The sequence below is a fragment of the Neomonachus schauinslandi genome, chromosome 6 (genome assembly GCF_002201575.2).
Source record: "Neomonachus schauinslandi chromosome 6, ASM220157v2, whole genome shotgun sequence".
In the NCBI taxonomy this organism is placed as follows: Eukaryota; Metazoa; Chordata; class Mammalia; order Carnivora; family Phocidae; genus Neomonachus; species Neomonachus schauinslandi.
In genome coordinates, this window is record NC_058408.1 from 33026110 (window position 1) to 33045823 (window position 19714).

Sequence of the window (19714 nt, forward strand, 5' to 3'; positions counted from 1 at the left end):
GATTAAAGGCAGGTCAACAAAACATGATGACTGATCATTTAAATTACTTTTCTTTATTGTGGTTCCTCTTTTTAAAGGAAGCAACTATTTAGTGGATTTACTTGCTTTCTTTTGTCTATTATATTTCTGATAGATAAGCATTTTGGCTATTACTGGTATGTTGCAATCATTCCAGTTCAGCTGAGTAGTGAAGATCACTTTAAGACAATTTCCAGAGTTTGCTCTTTTGTTTAGACAACCATCTTTGTCTCTTCAAGGAACAGATATTCACAGTTGGTGGGCAAGATACAGAATCCAGGTTGGTAGCTTCATCTGTCCCATTTAAGGAGACTAAATTTAGGAAGTGATCTGGATGAATAACCAGGCAATCCCAGATGGTTTTATGGGAAACTTAGTCTTGGGGTTAACAATCTAAGAAGAATAACAAATGTGCCTTCCATCCAGTTATGTTTAGTGCTTAGAAGCAAAATGCTAGGTTCTCCAGGATCCAGCATCATTCAGATATTCTGAAAGTCATAAGAAATCTTCCTTTCTCCTTAATTAATCATCTTCAACTATTTAACTGTCAGTGCATGCTTTTTCTGTGTTGCAAACACAGACTAGAATAACTTCCACATTAGAATCGTCAGTTTCACAGAGCGAATCATTTGATGTTTTATGTACATTAAAAAACCCAGGAATTAGGGAAAAGAGGTTCCCACTGAGGTACTGTAATCATAATTGTAATTGTATGGACTGGAGTCTTGAGTATTTTCACAGTTAGAGACTCATACTACTTTGTTCTGCCTAGACTATGTGCTATCTAGAAAGAAATTTAATTTTCAAGATTTAAAAAAAATCCATTCTTCTATGGGCAAGTTATACCTACTTCTCATCACAGAAACCACTTCTCAAACAGGCACCACTTCTCAGACATTCTATTTTCTCTCATGCTATGACTTCTAATTCCTGTAGAACCCACCACATATACTGTGCATCATGAGCTGCCGTCCCTTGTGCCTTTTTGCTCTTGTTTATTCACAGAGGAATCATGGATATATCCAGAAAGGAACTCATCATGTGCCCCATCTGAACAGCAAGGGAGTCTAGGATTACAACAATAACCACAAACAGAATCCCAGAGGCCTCGCCCATCCATCTCCAGACTCTTCTCTCCAAGAAGGGGGCCTTATCAGCTGACCTCTGTCAGAGCCGTGCTCAGCACCTGGTCTTCTGGTCACTCCCCCTGTCCCTTCCCTTTAGTGACACATAGCTGAGACTTTGCCAAGGCTGGTTATGTTGGCTTAGGCACCATTTCAGTTGTTACTTAGAATTCTTTTCTTCATATTGATTCAAGTGTCTGAGAACACTGAGCCTCAGTATGGCACCTCTGAGACTCTGTGCCATGGCCCCCAAGTCGCAGAGCACTTTCCCAGCACTGTACCTCTTTGGGGTCTTGACCCTACTGCTGTGCCCTTCTGGCTTGTGTGGTGAGTACAGTAGTTATGGGAAAAGGAGGGTGGTTTCTCTATGATATGGAGGACAAGCACTCTATTAAGAATTAACTGAATATAGTCAAATAGTGGTAATTCATAACCTTTTTGAGAGAGTATAATGAACTATGTATTAATAAAAATGAAGAATTTTTAAATGTAAAGGAAATTATTTTAATGCAGGTAGAAGCTGTTGTTATGTCTAGAATAGAAAAGTGTTGATATGCAAAATTCCTTGTGAGGCTGCTTTAGCAAAGAATAATCTTGAATTTTCAAATTAGTTTCTTATATTTCAATGCTCCAAGATGCTTAGAACAAATTTACTTTCCAAATAGGTTAACTATGCCATCCACAATCTTAGTTACTGATTGATTAGAAATAATTTCCATCCAAAAAGCAAAACTACTTTCTGTTGTCGGATGGAGCTAGAGAGGATAATGCTAAGTGAAATAAGTCAGTGAGAGAAAGACAAATGCCATATGATTTCACTTATCTGTGGAATTTAAGAAACAGAACAATGAAAGAAAGAAAAAAAGAGACAAACCAAGAAAGAGACTCTTCACTATAGAGAACAAACTGATGGTTATAGGACGGTAGGTGGGCCGGGGGATGGATGAAATAAGTGATGGGGATTAAGGAGTGGATTTGTGGTGATGAGCACTGGGTGTAGTATGGAAGTACTGAATCACCGTGTTGCACACCTGAAACTAATATTGCAGTGTATGTTAACTACACTGGGATTAGAAACTAATGATAAATAAAAATTTTAAAATATATTTTCTGTTATTATCAAATACTGAGTAAATTTTCTGAGGTAAAATTATAGGGTACTTTGTGAACTGTAAACCATTATATAAATGTAAGACACTGTTACCAAGATATGTGTTGGCACTCATCCCCCAAGCATATGGCCCATTGATATACATCATCAAAGGGTCTCATGACTAAGGTTTTATTAGATGGTAATAAATGACATTTTCCCAACAATAGCTAGCCCCCTCAAGGTCCTGGAAATCTTGCTTCCATATTCCTTAGAGACTTACACTATCCCTAACGCCCTCCCAACTTGAAAGTATATAATGGGCCAGTCCTCATGACCCCAGTGCAGCTCTTCCTGCCTGTCCCCATGCTTTCATAAAATCACCTTTTTGCACCAAAGATGTCTCAAGAATTCTTTCTTGGCCATTGGCTTTGAACCCTAACATCTTTCCTACATCATGACCACATCTTATCTTTGTAAGTAAATAGCAAGTATGCCTCCTTGATATTACCTGAGAAGTGTTGGTACAGGACTCTGTATGTGTGTTTGGTCATAAAAATTAAGAGCTATTGGGGCGCCTGGGTGGCTCAGTTGGTTAAGCGACTGCCTTCAGCTCAGGTCATGATCCTGGAGTCCCGGGATCGAGTCCCGCATCGGGCTACCTGCTCGGCAGGGAGTCTGCTTCTCCTGTTGACCCTCCTCCCTCTCATGCTCTCTGTCTCTCATTCTCTCTGTCTCAAATAAATAAATAAAATCTTTAAAAAAAAAAAAAAAAAAATTAAGAGCTATTTTTTTATATTTCTATGGAGGGGCCTTATCTGCAGTTTAAGAAATGCTATATGGAAACTGTTGACTCATACACAGGTGAATTCTTTTTCCTCGTTACTAAAAGAGCAACTCCTTCAGAGCTGAAGCTTTGAAGGAGCAGAGGTAAGGGAAACAGTGCTTGACCTGAGCTGATTCTTTGCATCAAGAGTGTTTCAAGCTTGCTTTCTCTCTTGTGTTTTGTTGTTGTTGTTGCTGTTTTTTGATGGGTCCTTCATCATCACTGAGGATCTGCTAACTGCAATTCCCTGGTCTGCTTGATCCCGGGATCCATTTCCGATTCTGGTTGATCACTTCCTCTTTCTTATCTCCTAAAGACCTAGTGACTCCTGGGCATTTATTTTTACTGAGGCTTTCTTCCCACCTCAGGAGGTCCTTTTGCACAGGCCTGAAGACAATGTCACTAGGCCTGTCTTTTTCATGCAGCCCATTTCCAATTCACTGGAAGTACTCACTCATCCTTTGTTCCGAATAATGTCAGGAGTATGGGCCAATCTCAAAGCAGCAGAAATCTGTCCTTCGCCCTCACCAGCAGAGCCACTAGACAGCCCACCTTTGCATTTTAGATTTCCCAGGCAGGAGCTTGATACTAGGTCACTGTTTCTAATGTCTCTCCAAATTGCAAAGAGATATAGTAGCTTTTCTCAGTGGGCTCCTTAGAGCCCCTCTGTCAGTGTGAAGGAGAAATGCACCTACACATTTGCCTCACCTGGGACTAATTTGAATTTAAAAATTAAATTCCTAATCTTTTAATGCCTTTGATTTGGGTGAAGGTGTTAAGAATTTTCTAACAGATTCTGACCTACCTACTTTATCAATTATGGGATGTTACTTGACTGTGCTAGAGTATTGTTCTTCAACCAAAACTTCCATTTTATGGCTTTATAAAGTAAGCATCCAATGATCATTACAGAGAGCAGAAAATAGCAGGATTCCAGAAAGTACCAGTGGACTTTGATACAAACCTGAGCTTAATCCCTAAGTTTGATTCATGTTACTGGCACTTAATAGTTGTGACCTTCTGTGGAATATCTGACCCCCCTAAGGTTGAGATTCCTTTTCTCCAGAATGGGAATGATGATCATAGTGCCTCGGAGAGTTAGTGTGAGGATTAATTGGTTTAACATATATAAAATGATTAACACAGTTTCTAGCCAGTAGCTAAGATCTCAGTAGATCATTCCTATTGATTTTGTCAAGGAAATGAAATATCCCTCTGCAGTATAATTTAATGACTTCATTCTATAAAATAAGAAGAATCCCTCACTCTGAATTGTTATTAAACTCTAGCTCATTGTCTTCCACCCTTCTCTTTTACCATTAAAGACTGCAGAATATTTCCGAGCATTGCCCATGGATCCCATAAAGACATGAGTTCATTTTTTTCCTATACTACTGTGGTGCAATATGAATGTGATGAAGGATATGTTCTGGTTGGAGAGTCTAAAATCACCTGCAGGAACTCCCACTGGTCGTCTCCAGCCCCTGAATGTAAAGGTAACTTCAACCTCACTGATTATCCTGTTTTAAAAAGTAGAGTCTCTGTGAGTGTTCTGACCATAGAGTCTCTTCCCAGCTAGGGTAAACACTTACAATTTTTTAATTGTACTTATTTATTCATTTCGTGTAGTTAACACATGCATATGGTATAATATTTTTAAAGTCTGAACCATCACTCAGCTTATCGGCCTTGGAAGTAACCATTATTACCAAAGTGTATGTTTTCAGACGTAATTTAGAGGACCACTTTTTGCTTTGTTTTCATAAAAGTTTTAATCAAAATGTAACATACTACAGAATCTGTACAAATCTTGAAGGTCAACAATTATCACAACGTGAACCTACCCTAGAAGCATCGCATGTCTTCCCTCAGTTACTCCTGACTCTCCTCCCCAAGGAAGGTCACTCTACCAACACCATGTGGAGGAGTGCTGACAATACTGACTCCATATTTGGCCCTCCATCTTGTTCCTGTTCGCTTGATGACCTCTCATGGGGTTATGTGTTCCAGGCCCATTGGAGATTAACATACATACCTCAGAAATGCCCACCAAGACCCGTGTAGGGGGAGGCTCACTTTGGCCTCCAGTGAATCTTAGAGATAAAATAGTCCTTCCTCTTGCTGACCTATAGATGACTCCACAAGATCTAATTAAGGGTTAACTGTCAATTAGGTGCACATGAACCCTTGGATCTCCCCACAATGTCCCTTACTACAATGTCCCCTAGCTCTAAAGAATCTGTGGACTGATTTTAGAGAATAGCTGTACAGGGCCTGGATCGTTGTCGGCTTTATTTACCCCCCACCCCCAATAGTAAGTTACTCTGAATAAAACTCTCTGTAAACTTATGGTATGGCCGGCTTTGTTTTTTTGGTCTCAAAGTGCCTTTTCAGCTTGGGGGATACTTTATTGTCCCTCTTCCACCTTCTAACACCATGGATTAGTTTTGCCAAATTTTTAACTTTATATAATTGAAATCAGACCTGCACTCTTTTGTGCCTGGCTTCTTTCTTCATTAGGTTTGGAAAATCATCTATGTTCTTACACATTGTGATAGTTTATTCATTTTCTTTTTTTTTTAATTTTTTATTGTTATGTTAATCACCATACATTACATCATTAGTTTTTGACGTAGTGTTCCATGATTCATTGTTTGTGCATAACACCCAGTGCTCCATGCAGAACGTGCCCTCCCCCAATACCCATCACCAGGCTAACCCATCTTCCCACCCCCCTCCCCTCTAGAACCCTCAGTTTGTTTTTCAGAGTCCATCGTCTCTCATGGTTCATCTCCCCCTCCGATTTCAACCCCTCCATTCTTCCCCTCCTGCTATCTTCTTTTTTTTTTTCTTAACATATATTGCATTATTTGTTTCAGAGGTACAGATCTGTGATTCAACAGTCTTGCACAATTCACAGCGCTCACCATAGCGCATACCATCCCCAGTGTCTATCACCCAGCCACCGCATCCCTCCCACCCCACCCCCCACTCCAGCAACCCTCAGTTTGTTTCCTGAGAAGTTTATTCATTTTCATTGCTTTATAATATTCCTCTGGATGAATAGACCACATTTTACGTGTTTTCTAAAAGTTGGAGATTTTCATGTTTTAGGCTATTATGAACACTTTTGTGCATGTCTCTTGGTACTAATGTGCAAACATTTCTGTTAGGAATAAGCTCAGGAGTAGAATTGCTGTTTTGTAGAGCATACACATACTCATCTTTAGGAGATGATGCCAAATTTTGTTCAAAGGTGGTCATGGCGATTTATATTTCTACCAGTAGGATATGAGTGTTCTAGTTTTGAAAAACATAAGTTCTAAATTCCAATTTATTTCAAATTATCAATATTTTCCTCGATGTTGGGACCTTTTGTGTCTTGTTTAAGAAATATTTGCCTACCACAAGGCAATATTCTATACAACAAAATACAACAAAAATGTTCTCCTATGTTATCATACAGAGAGTTTCATTGTTTTACCTTTCACAATGATATCGCCAACCCACTTGAAATCCCTGGGTTTATGATAGAAAGTGGGGGTCGAAGTTTGGTTTTCCCCAGGGGATAATCAATTAATTGTGTACCACTTATTAAATGGGCTGTAGTTCCCACTGTTACCTTTGGCATAATTCAAGTGCCCATGTATATATGGTTCTGTTTCTGCACAGAGATAGCAATTTTTAATTTGAGACAATTGGTGTGGATTTAGCAACATTTTAGTAAGCACCTGCTTCATTTTAAAAGACAATTCTTATGGATAAATTCCAAACCTCCTTGAGGTATCTGATATCGCCATTAGAGCCTCATACATGCCATTCATCTTCTCATGATGAAGTTGGCCTAGTAAGAGACTTCTGGTTGACCACCAAGATTAGGTGTGTCTTTTTAAAATCACACTGCTAATAGCAACTCAAGGGGCTAATTTCCCACCATTGTCTTCATTTAACACAGGAAGATGTTAAGGGTATGTGAATAAAAATTACATACTTAGGATCATGAAAAGAGTGAGGTTTTGAGATATAGCAGTTTTAAAAACTCAGATTCTAGGATCACAATCCTTAGGTTTATATCATAATCATGTCACCTAAAAGCTATGCATCCTTAGACAAGTCACATAAACGATCTGTACCTAATTTTTCTCTCTAGCCAAATGGAGATAATTATAGTGTTTTGGGGATGCCTGGGTGGCTCAGTCAGTTAAGCATCCACTCTTGGTTTCAGCTCAGGTCCGTGATCTCAGGGTCATGAGATCAAGCCCTGCATCAGGGTCCATGATCAGGGCAGAGTCTGCTTGAGATTCTCTCTCCCTAGCCCCCTGACCTTTCCCCTGCTTGTGCTCCCTCTCTCTTTCTCTAAAATAAATAAATAAATAATAAAATCTTTAGAAAAATAATAGTTTTATGTAGAGAATAGTATGTAACATAACATTACTATTATTAATTTTTGTTGTTATAATCATACAATCAATGGAGGTAGAGAACAACTCTGAGCATGCAGGTATAATTTATTACCAGTGTTTCTCATCCCCTCAGGATTCTTCACTTTTGTAAGATTTTATTCTGAGAATCACAGGATGATCAAAATTGTGTTTCCATTACAGCGCTCTGTCTGAAACCAGAGATTGAAAATGGAGGTCTGTCTGTGGGTAAAGACCAGTATGTTGAGCCCGAAAACGTTACTGTTCAGTGTGATGATGGCTATGGTGTGATTGGCTCTCAAAGCATCACCTGCTCAGAGAGCGTAATCTGATTCCCAGTGGTGCCCAAGTGTAAGTGGATAAGTGGCACACATTTCAGGATGTCCTGGCATGTTCTAAAAATTGTAGCCAGTATCAGAGCACTGTCAACCAACACTGATGAAATCTGACTTGTATCAGGACTCACAAGTTGTTTAAATCACTTTGGAAATCAGCCTCAAAGCATTTGGTGAACTCGTTAAAGCAAGTTCTAATTCTCTCATTTTAGAGCAAGAAGAACCAAGCCCCTAGATAGGAGGGTCCCATAGATCCAGGTGACCTGGCCCCTAGCCCTATATTTTCTACAATACACGCTATGCTTTTTCATAGCTGTCGGAACTATTCCTTCAGTTGTCCGTGAAGAAGTCCCCTAGGTGTCTTCTGCAACCTCCTTCTTTCCCTGCTTCAACAGTTATTCACAGCATATGGGGGAGTGCTGGTGTAGTGCCAGGTACTCTGCTGCGACAGAGTATCTTTTGATTTCCTCCACCAGTCCTGAGGATGGGCTTGATACTCTAGTTTTCCTGTCATCAGTGAGGCATCCTGAAGACGTCCTATACATTCACAGTTGGAGAGAAGGCTCTACATCTAGCCTTTTATCTCTTCTAGGAATTCCAGATGGGCTGTGAGCAAGTGCTAGTTGGCAGTAAACTCTTACAGTGTCTCCCCTACCCAGAGGACGTGAAAAAGGCCCTGGAGGTGTATGAGCTGTCTCTGGAGATTGGACACCTGAGCAAGAGTGAGACTTGAAAAGGAACGCCATTTAGAAACCAGCACATCCCCCACCACCACACACACCCCCGCCTCCTCCCCACAAAAGTAAAGAATGAGGTATATTTCTCTCATTAGCAAGTCTACTAATCGTTGGTTAAGTACTGTTTACTAAAAAAAAAAAATACCCGTGTTAGGAGAATCTGTTGATACCCTTAGTGCCATCGATAATGCGGCGCTCTTGATTTATCTTTGCTCAGCCTATGCTTCTGCTGTCCTGGACATGGCAGAATGACAGAAATAAATAATGACCCATCAAAAATCTGGTGTCTTTGTTTTCACTTTGATGCCTACATAATGAAAAATTAGACCCTATGCCAATCACTTCCTAATGTTTCTCTAATTAACTTCCTTTTCTGTTTTACTGTATCACGAGGTATATGTAGTCCTGGCAAATGTATACTTGTGCCTTAGCTGAGGTGTCTTTACCCTACATCTTCACTTCCTACCCATCCTTCACTGCCTGGGCCCAACATCACATCTTCCTCCAAGCCTTCTGTTTTCTCTCTCTATTTGATCACGAGTATTTCTCTGGAACAACTTCTTACTTCTTTACATTTGGTTTTGCTCGACATCCCTTCCACCCAATATTAACCACCTCAAAAGTCTTTGAAAGCCTAATCTTTGTGTCACCCAACCCTTGAATATGGCCAAGGCTTCAACTCTTTTCTTAATATTTCAATTAAAATGGTTTTAATGTCTCTCTTAGACCAGATTCTCCAGAAGCAGACTCCGAGAAAAGGATTTGTGTGCAAGTAATTTATTAAGGACATGTTCTAAGGAGAAACAGGAAAAGGAGTAGGGTGAGCAGGACAGGACAGGGAAGGAGCCGGGCCAAGTCCTACAGAAAGTGGCTTAGCCTTGTCCCAAAAGGGAACTCTGGACTGTGAATTTGCTTACTTTTTGTCCCAATTCCAGGAAAAGGAACTGAGCTTTCATTCTGCAGTACCAGTCAGTCATTGGTGAAGAGCCACCCTGGGGGCGCACAAGCTCTTAGGGCGTCCAGCTCTCTCTGGGGGGGGCAAAACTGTCTAGCAGCCTGAGGGGCATCCTGTCAACAGAAGAGAAGGTAGGACCATGAGAAACCAGAACACCCAGAAGCTTGCAGAGAAGTGCACAGAAATGGTAGAAGGGACTAAGGGGGCTGGGTGGAGCTCCTCAGTGCTTGTCCCTCATGTGTCCCTCTTATGGTTCTGGATACTCTTGGGAAACTTATATTTCTGACAGTCATCTCTTCTTCCAATCTTTCGCCTCCTCTGAAGTCTCATTTCCGCTCATGCTAACTTCCCTTGGCCTCTGCTTCTCCACTACATCTTGATCTGTATTAGAGAACATGGCCTCTTTTCTTTGATTTCTTTAAAAACAGCCATCACATGAGAAAGTTTTATAGCAGACTTAGACTAAAGCTTTGGAGTTAACAGAGGGGTAATATGGCTGGATACACAAGACAGGACTTCCACAGTGAATGTTCCAGAACCGTGATCTTAAAAGACCATTGCCTTTCCCTGCCATCAGGAATATCTTCCGGCTGACTTTCTCTGCATGACCTTGTCAGTCTCTAGGCTTTTCTGGTCTGCCACTTTCCCTTCTCAAATCTCTCCTTGTCAGACTTCATCTATTCTTGCTCCCACTGCCTCAGAAACTCATTTCTCTTCACTTTATTAGGGAAAGCGTTTTAGCTCACCATCTTTCCCTAGTCTCAGGAATTTTACATCCAAAAATTCATGAATGTACTCAAATAAACCAAGCGCCATCCATTCCAGATCTGGACACCAAGCTATAGAGAAGATTCAGGAGAATCTCTGAAATACAAGTCTTTCCATATTTCCTTCCCTGCAGTCTCTGGAGGGCAGTGTGGAGACATTTTCACACTGATGTGAATTACGCCATAATCTTTGTATTTGTTAATTCCAAGTTAATTACACATAATTATAATTATAGAAGTGATATATGTGTATATATGAACAAGAATTCAAGCTTTACAAAGGTATATATAAAAAATGAAAATGAAATTCTTCTCTCCTTCTGCCTAAGTCCTGTTGTTCTGCATTTTTCTACTGGTTAGCTTAATCATTCTGAAAAGGAAGCACACACTTTATCATTTGACTTTTCTCTCTAAAGAATATATTTTGATTTCCTGCTACAAAATGATCAATCTAGCTCTGACTTTTTCCCTCTCCTCTCTCTCTCCAAGGGTCAGTCTCATGTAATTTTATTTTCTCTTATTGATGACTTATCTTTATGGCTTTAAATAACTTACTTAAATCTCTATTATTTATTCAACTCTAATTTTTAGTAACTTATTATTTTACTAAAGTAATACAAGCAAATAATTTAAAAAGTCAAACAATCCAAAAAGACTTGTAATGAAAACTCTAGTAGTTTGACACACTCAATCCATCCCTTGGTCTTATGCCTCCAAAATAACCACTTTCAACTCCTTTAGCTCTTTCTTAGGGTATTTATCTACAGATTTCCAAATGACAGTCTCATCCTACTTAGGTTTATTTATTATTTTTCAACATTATGTATCAACTTACTATCCGGAAAGAATAGAGTTTAGGTCCTTTATAGTACCATCTTTCCTCAGTGTAGTTGTATCCTACTCCTTGATTAAATTAAGATTCAGTGTTTACCTTATTATGACTGAGCAAATTGTAATCATTGCTAACACACAGTAAACCAAGTAATGACTTAGAATCTATTTCCTTACAGGCAAATTCTTTAATTTTTATGACTTGAATATTTTATTTTGCTTTTTGTTGTGGTTTTCTGCTTCTGTTGCTCCTTCTTGCTACATGCTCCAAGAGATCTTTTATAGTCTAGCAATATATTTCTGAGTATCCTGAGACATGTCAGATTCGATTTCCAGTTCCACCCTGCTCCGTGCCACCCCTCCTGGAGATTTCACTAGTCAGTGGTTCTGAAATGAATTGCTTACTTTTGAATCTTAGGTCTTCCTTTGCTGTGCTCTTCATTACTTTGATTCCAAGTCTTCGTGTATTTTGGTTTATTTCCTCATTTTTTTTAGTGCTTAAGAAAAGGTGCCTGGGAAGTTGTCTCTTTACATGTGTTAAAAAATATATATATATATATATATATTTTAACCCTCACAGTTAATTGATAGATTACTTGTATGTAGAAGTCCAGGTTCTCTCAGAATTTTGAAGGCATTTCTCCACTGTCCCTTGCCTTCTGGTGCTGCTATGCAAGAGTCCATGATATTCCAATCCTTGATACAGTGTTATTGATGCCCCCCTCAGTGATTTTAGTATCTTCTCTTTATCTCTGTGGCTTTGCTCTAGGGTGCTTTTTATACATTCACATGGGTACCTTCTGGGAATTTTTGATCTGGAAACACATGTGCTTTAGAATTTAGAAATTTTGTCCATTATTTTCTGGTTTTATTTTGTCTTGTCTTCTTTGTTTCCCTCCTCCCACCTCCTGCCCCTGGAACTTGCTTCAGTAAAATATTGTTTCAACCTTTTCTACCTTACTTACCGTGTCTTTTTCTTTGTGTTCTCCTTTCTGGGAGATTTTCTTGACTTTGTATTTTAAGATCTTTATTGAAGTTTAAAATCTATTTATTTCATTTTAATTTCCAATAGCCCGTAGCTGTATCTACATGTTCCTTTTAAGTGGTAATTCTGTTCTTTCCTTGCGGATGCAATATAATTCTTTCTGTCTCTGAAAATATTAAGTATAGGGTGGTTTTCTTTGATATTCTCTGCTTTCTGCTCATAAGAAAGAATGAGACCTTAACATATTGGCTAATGTCTCTATGTGAATGAGCAAGGCTTTTCTAATGGTGAACTTCTCTGTAGCAAGATGGGCAGCAAGGTTTAACTATTTGTATGTATGTTTGTTTTATTTTTAAATGTCATGTCTTTTCTTTGAGGATGTTCAGTGTCCCCTGAGATTTCTGTTATCCCCTCTGGATTGATCTGTCAAACTCATTCTTTTCTCTTGAGTTTCCTTTTTTTTTTTTAAGTTTTTTTTTTTAAGATTTTATTTATTTATTCATGAGAGACAGAGAGAGAGAGAGAGACAGAGGCAGAGGGAGAAGCAGGCTCCCCGCGAAGCAGGGAGCCCCATGCGGGACTCGATCCCAGGACCCCGGGATCATGACCTGAGCCGAAGGCAGACGCTTAACCGACTGAGCCACCCAGGCGTCCCTTTTTTAAGGTTTTATTTATTTATTTGAGAGAGAGAAAGTGTAAGCAGACGGGAGGGGTAGAGGGAGAGAGAGAGAAGCAGACTCCCCTCTGAGCAGGGAGCCCGATGTGGGACTCAATTCCAGGACCCTGGGATCATGACCTGACCCAAGGCAGATGCTTAACCGTTGGAGCCACCCAGGTGCCCTTGAGTTTCTACTACTACCATGTGAAATAAAGAAATGAGTTTCTTCTAAGTTTGTATCCAATTTCACTGCCCTTTTCACCTGTCAACTTCTATCTACATACTATTATTTTTATACTGCACATTTATATAACTCTTTGATTCTATTGGACCTTTGACCATTACCCATTGAATACAGAACTAACCTTTGCCACATAGTACACTTACTATTTCATTTGTGGGCTTTGTTCACAGTAAGTGTTCAATAATCATTTCATAAAGGGATGTTTGAAATACCATGAACTAAGACTTAGTACAAAAAATCAGTTTTAAAAATTCTCTGCTGAATGTAATTCCTTCTATTATACCACAAACCAAAAACAAGTGGTCTGCTTCCTTTCTGGGTTTAACGGGAAAGCCCAGAGCCATGAAAAGGACCAAGAATAGTCAAGATAATCTTGAAACAAAACAAAGCTGGAGGACTAATACTGGTAGATTTCAAGACTGGTTATAAAGCTAGATTAAGACAGTGTAGTGTTGGTACAAATAGAATCAAGCTGATTATGCAGTTGAATAAAAAAATCGAGAAGTAAATATATTAAGGCAAATATAAATTATATATAATATTTAATATAATATTAAATTGTGACAAATTTGACCCTTCAGTGTGGTGGGAAAGGATGCTTTTTTCAATACATACTTTCTAGGTCAGTTGGAAAGCTATATGGAAAAAATGTATATTGATCCTTACCTTACCTCTGCCCAGAAGAAATCTAAAGAGGATTATAGATTTACATATGAAAGGTAACATATAGAAGAATATGTTCGTGATCTTAAAGTAGGCAAATACTTCTTATATACAGCAATATAAAAAGCATTATGAAAAAAAGTTATAAATTATCCAATATTAAAATAAGCATTTCTGTTCATTTAAAGACATCATTAAGGTTCTCTAAAGAAGACACGAAAATTGTCAATAAACACATGAAAAGCTACTCAGCATCACTAGTCATTAGGGAAACAAATCAAAACCACAATGACACCCCACTTCCTACCCTCTAGGATGACATTCATACATGGTTGGGAAGAATGGAAAATACTGTAGCTGATAGGAAAAGTTTGGCAGTTCCTCAAAAAATTAGAGTTAGTGGGCACCTGGGTGGCTCAGTTGGTTAAGCGACTGCCTTCGGCTCAGGTCATGATCCAGGAGTTCCAGGATCGAGTCCCACATCGGGCTCCCTGCTCAGCGGGGGTTCTGCTTCTCCCTCTGACCCTCTTCCCTCTCGTGCTCTCTGTCTCTCATTCTCTCTCTCTCAAATAAATAAATAAAATCTTTAAAAAAAAATTAGAGTTAGTAATGATCGAGCAGTTCACTTCTAGCTATACACCCAAGAGAATTGAAAGCATATCTTCATACAAACATAAACACATGAACGTTCATACCAACATTATTCATAATAACCAAAAAGTGGAAACAACTCACCTGATGAGCGGATAAACAAAATGTGATCTATTCATACAATGGAATACTATTCAGCCATAAAAAGGAATGAAGTACAGACACCTGCTACAACATGGATGAACCTTGAAAACATGATGCTAAGTCAAAGAAGCCAGACACAAAGGTGATGATTCCATTTATTTGAGATGTCCAAAATAGGCAAATCTATAGAAACAGAAAGGAGAATAGCTGTTACCAGGGGTGGGGGGAGAGAATGAAGAGTAACTACTAAAGAGTCTGGGGTTTTTTGGGGGGTGATGAAAATGTTCTGGGATTAGATAGTGGTGATGGTCGCACAGTCATATGAATTATACACTTTAAAATGGTGAATTTGTGAAATGTTATTTTATATCTCAAAAAAAAAAAAGCCAATGAATTGGGTTAAATTGTCTCCCCACCCACCTCTCCCCAACACAAATTCATATGTTCAAGCCTGAGGTACTCTAGTACCTCACGATGTAACTGCATGTAGGTGATTAAGTTAAAATGAGGTCTTTAGGGTGGGCCCTAGTCCAATATGACTGGTGTTCTCATTAGAAGAAGGAATTTGGACCCATACACACAGAGCTTAGACATGTGTGCATGCAGAGAAATGACCATATTCTGGAACAGAATTCTCCTTCCCAGCTCTCTTAAGAAACCAAACCTGCTAACACTTTGATCTCAGACTTCTAGCCTTCAGAACTGTGAGAAAGTAAGTCTCTGTTGTTTAAGACACCCAATCTGTGATAGTCTGTTATGACAGTAGTAGCATGCCAGTATAGATGCCGTTAATGGATTGAAAAGGCAAGCCATAGGCTGGAAAGTGGTATTTGTGCCTATGTCCAATTAAGGACTTATATCCAAAATATATAAAGAATTCTTACAAATCAATAAGAAAAATATAATCAGCCCACTAAAAGAATGGAAAAAAGATGTGAAGAGCCTCCACAACAAAGGATTTTCTACTGGCCTATAGACATATAAAAAGATGATCAATTTCATCAATTATCAGGGAAGTTACAATTAAAACAACCGTTGGACTACCACATGGATGGACCTCGAGGCCATTAGGTCAAGTGAAATAAGTCAGACAGAGAAACACAAATACCAGATGATCTCTCTTATATGTGGAATCTAATACGTATAGATGCAGAGAAGAGATTGATGGTTGACAGAGGCAAAGGGGGGGGGTGAGAGAAATGGGTAAACTGCTTTTTTCTTAAATTTTAAACAAATTGAATAAATTTTTACTTTTTTTAAAGATTTTATTTATTTATTTGATAGAGAAAGTGAGAGAGCACAAGCAGGGAGAGCAGGAAAAGGAGAGGGAGAAGCAGGGTATGTACTGAGAAACAATAAAAGAGCAACTATATAAAACAAAACAAAAGAACCCCTTCCCAAAAATAAACAACCACAGAGCAAATTCAGTATACACCCAGAAGAATTGCTAAAATGAGAAAACACCAAATGTTAGCAGAAACGTATGGCAACCCCAGCTCTGAAAAAAACTGTTGGTGAAAGTGTAAAATTTGTCCAACTGCCTTGGGAAATTCTTCGGCTGTACGTACTAACGCTGAACGTGTGCCTACTCTGTGATCTAGCAATTCCATTCCTAGGTACTGCCCCTCAGATATGCATGCATCTGTTCAACAACAGACAAGTATCAGAATGTTTATAGTAGCCCTATCTGTAATAGCTCCAAACTAGAAACCACCAAACTGCTCACTTGCAGTAGAGGGGATAATTTAATTGTGGTACATCACATGGTGAAATATACAACAATGGAATGAATAGTTATATGGATGAATTTCAAAATATAAAATGTTTACTGGAAGATGCCAGACACAGAATAGTACATACTGCTTTATTTAACTTATGTAAGTAATGTGCAAAAGCAGGCAAAAGTTATCCATAGTGTTCGAAGTCAGAATAGAAATCCCTCTTGGGAAGGGGACATGAGGAGGGCTATGAAGATTCTGGTAATGTTTTGTTTCTTCACCTGGGTAGTGATACATGGGTGTGATTCAGTGTGTAAAAAGTCAACTAGCTCCGTAAGATATTGCACTTTTTTGCATGGAAAATATATTTCAGTAGAAATTAAATTAAAGATTGAGAAGAGAGTGGATTTTCCCTACCCTAGTGATCTGGGAGGTAATAGCAGGTTTTCCCATTTACTTAGAATATTCTTAATAGTGCATTCTGATACAGGAAAAAATGCCATTTTCCTCACAATAGAGTTCATTTTTTCAATTTTTTAAAAATTTAATTTAATTTTATTATGTTATGTTAGTCACCATACCGTACATCATTAGTTTTTGATGTAGTGTATTGGCTGCCACTCTTTGCCACTTTATGGCCACTCTGATATCCGTGGTTACTATGCCACCAGTTTTGTGGGACCCAAAGTCCCAGTAACTGGAAGTTTCTTCTGTGCCATTTTGGCTCCCCCTGTTGGCTCACTGATTTTTCACTAGTGCGGTAAATAATAGCCAGGGCATTAGATTTTGTTGTTAGTGTTCTCCAGATTATTCCACTAGACCAGATCCTTAGGAGCTAAGGGTATAGTTTTTATGCCCCATTGGTAAGTTCTACCTCCCTTTATACATCTCAAGGCCTTAGGTATCTCAAACTATGGATGGTAAAATAATCGGGGGGCACAGTATTATACCACTTCATTGTCCCAACTTTTTCTTCACAGAGAATTAGACATAATAGAGGTGGCGACTCTGCATCATCCCTACTGTTACCACTAATCTACTCAGTGAGAGTATTTACAGTATTGACAACTGTTGAGAGGAAGCCCAGACTGATGAGAAGGTCAAATGCTTTAATAATCAGAACATGTGCTTATAGAAAAGATACAGAAATACAGAAGGAATTCATCAAGGTCAGGACATAGGGCAGAGAGATCAGTTACATTTTCCAAGTTCGACAGAGGTCAAGTTTCCAAACTTCAAAATCATCACAGTGAGTGTACTATGGAGGCTATTTCATCTGAGTAGGAGTCTCATTAGAATTTCTGGAAATTCAAATGTTCCTTTCAGAGCATAGCCTTATAACATTGGAACAGTTATCCCCACTTTTGGCTGCTTTTGATAAATGCTGAGCCTGCTCATCTGGGCCAGGTGTATCTCATCAATATACAGCATGACCACAGGTATAAAGACGGAGACAGCCTCCTTGGGTAACATAGCCCTGACTAATACATTCCTGAATGGGAATGAAGGTTACTTACTGAGGCCTCTTGAAATCAAAGAGGCCATGAGGGCCTATCTTGGTATTCTCTGCAGCCAAGTCATTATATTTGTCTTAAATAGTATCATTCTCTCCATGACCAGAGATTACAGGTTGCTTGACCTCTTCTCTTTTTCTTGCCCTCTACATCTCACCAGCCATGTGATTTAGTTGTTTCTTCCTTTGAACTATTTTTGAGAGAATGTAAAAAATATATTTTTGTTAGGATTATGGGAATTTTTCTATAATATGGATTTATTGGTTGTTATTTGTTTATTTGATTCAGGTTTTGTAGTTTCTTTATATGTTGAGTAGTTTTGGAATGTATCCTGGACATTGGGAATGGATTCTATTATAGCCCCCTAAAAGGAAAGGGTTTGTTTGTTTGTTTGTTTAAGCAGACAATTAACTTATTTGGATCCAAACTGAAAATTCTGTTAATAGCAGCTCAAATCTGAGTTCTGTTCTTTTTCCTCAGAGCTGGGCTGTTTTCAATCTGTCCTGCTAATGAGCAATTCTGAAATCAGCAGAGATTTGGGCAGAGTTCCTACACAGTATGGTTGCCACACACACACACACACACACACTCACACACACACGCACACACACACACACCTGCCTCTTTAATTTCCAGATGTCCCTTCATTTTGCAGTGGCTGTTGTCCCAAACTCTGTTTCTGTTTCTTCAGGACAAAAAGACTGCCGGTCTTCCATTAGGTTTTAGCCATCCCCAACCACGCCAAATACGATCTTCTCTCAGGCTGGCAGCCATAACATGGGAAACACACTCTGCTTTGGTTCACTCTCTAGTCCCTTCAGGTAGGCTTCCCCTTCACCTTCTATCTTTTCTAAAATTTGTTTTCTAGAATAGTTATCTGTGGGAGGATAAAACCATAGAAACTCACACTGATATATTCTCCACACTCTTACACATACGTAGTCTTTTAAGCTTGCAGGACATGTTGTTTCTCTTAGGGAAAAATTTCCCCTGGATATTTGCATGGTTTGCTCCCGTATTAAGTCTTTGCTCAGATGTCAATTATTCAGAGAAGTCTTCTTTGACCATATTATTTCATATAGGCCACCCACGCCACCTCACACATGACTGTCTACCACTTTCCGTTATTTTCATAGTATTTCTTTTTCTGACTTTATGTTACACAATAATTTATATTTTTGTTTAGATTTATTTTTCTCACTAGACTATAAGCTCTATGAGTATAGGAATTTTTGTCTGCTTGGAGTAGTGTTGCATCTTCAGCACCTAGAATTTTTGGCTCATAGTAGGGCCTCCATAAATACTTATTAAATTAGTAGCCCATGCTAGACAGTTAAAAATAAATGTACACACAAGTATGTTCAATTGATTTTTGACAAACGTAAAAGCAAATCAACGGAGAAAAGGTAGCTTTTTTGGAAAATAATGGTATTAGCAACTGGATATTAGGGCAAAAAATAAACCTTGGTCTAAACCTCACACCTCATATAAAAATTAACTCAAAATGAATCTTGGACTGAAATGTAAAACATAAAATAAAAAGAAAAACTTTTAGAATAAAGCACAGGAGAAACATTATGGAATCTAAGACTTAAATGGAAATTATAAAACTATAACACATGTTTATTTTTTATTGCTTTTTAAAAGATTTTATTTATTTATTTGAGAGAGAGAGAGAATGAGCAGTGGGGAGGGGCAGAGGGAGACAGAGAGAGAGAGAAGCAGACTCTCTGCTGAGCAGAGAGCCTGACACGGAGCTCGATCCCTGGGCTCAATCCCAGGGATTGATACCAGGGCCTGGAGATCATGACTTGAGCCAAAGGCAGACACTTAACTGACTGAGCGACCCAGGCGCCCCAAAACTATAACACTTTTAGAAAAAAAACACAGGAGACAATCAGGATATATGGCTAAGCAAAGAGTTTTTAGACTTGACACCAAAACCACAATTCACAAATGGAAAAATTGATCACCTGGACCTCTTTAAAATGAAAACCTTTTTATCTGCAAAATACCATGTGAAAGTGGTAAAAGACAAGCTACAGTCTAGGAGAAAATAATCTCAAACCATATATCTGACTAAAGACTAATAT

General features: G+C 38.7%; 1 protein-coding gene across 1 annotated transcript; it reads left to right on the forward strand.

Moving 5' to 3' along the window:
- Nucleotides 1-1308: 1308 nt before the first annotated feature.
- Nucleotides 1309-7825, forward strand: LOC110573894 (apolipoprotein R-like). Its single transcript, XM_021682516.1, has 3 exons — nt 1309-1469; nt 4384-4554; nt 7663-7825. The coding sequence occupies exons 1-3, from the start codon at nt 1361-1363 to the stop codon at nt 7809-7811; spliced, it is 429 nt and encodes a 142-aa protein (XP_021538191.1). The 5' UTR covers nt 1309-1360; the 3' UTR covers nt 7812-7825.
- The last annotated feature ends 11889 nt before the right edge of the window (nt 7826-19714 follow it).

Bases quoted from the DNA above. Each gene is read 5' to 3' on its own strand.
- LOC110573894 (XM_021682516.1), top strand. From the start codon at position 1,361: ATGGCACCTCTGAGACTCTGTGCCATGGCCCCCAAGTCGCAGAGCACT. The intron at 1,470-4,383 runs GTGAGTACAGTA...TTACCATTAAAG, and splicing joins GTGCCCTTCTGGCTTGTGTG to ACTGCAGAATATTTCCGAGC. The intron at 4,555-7,662 runs GTAACTTCAACC...TTTCCATTACAG, and splicing joins TCCAGCCCCTGAATGTAAAG to CGCTCTGTCTGAAACCAGAG.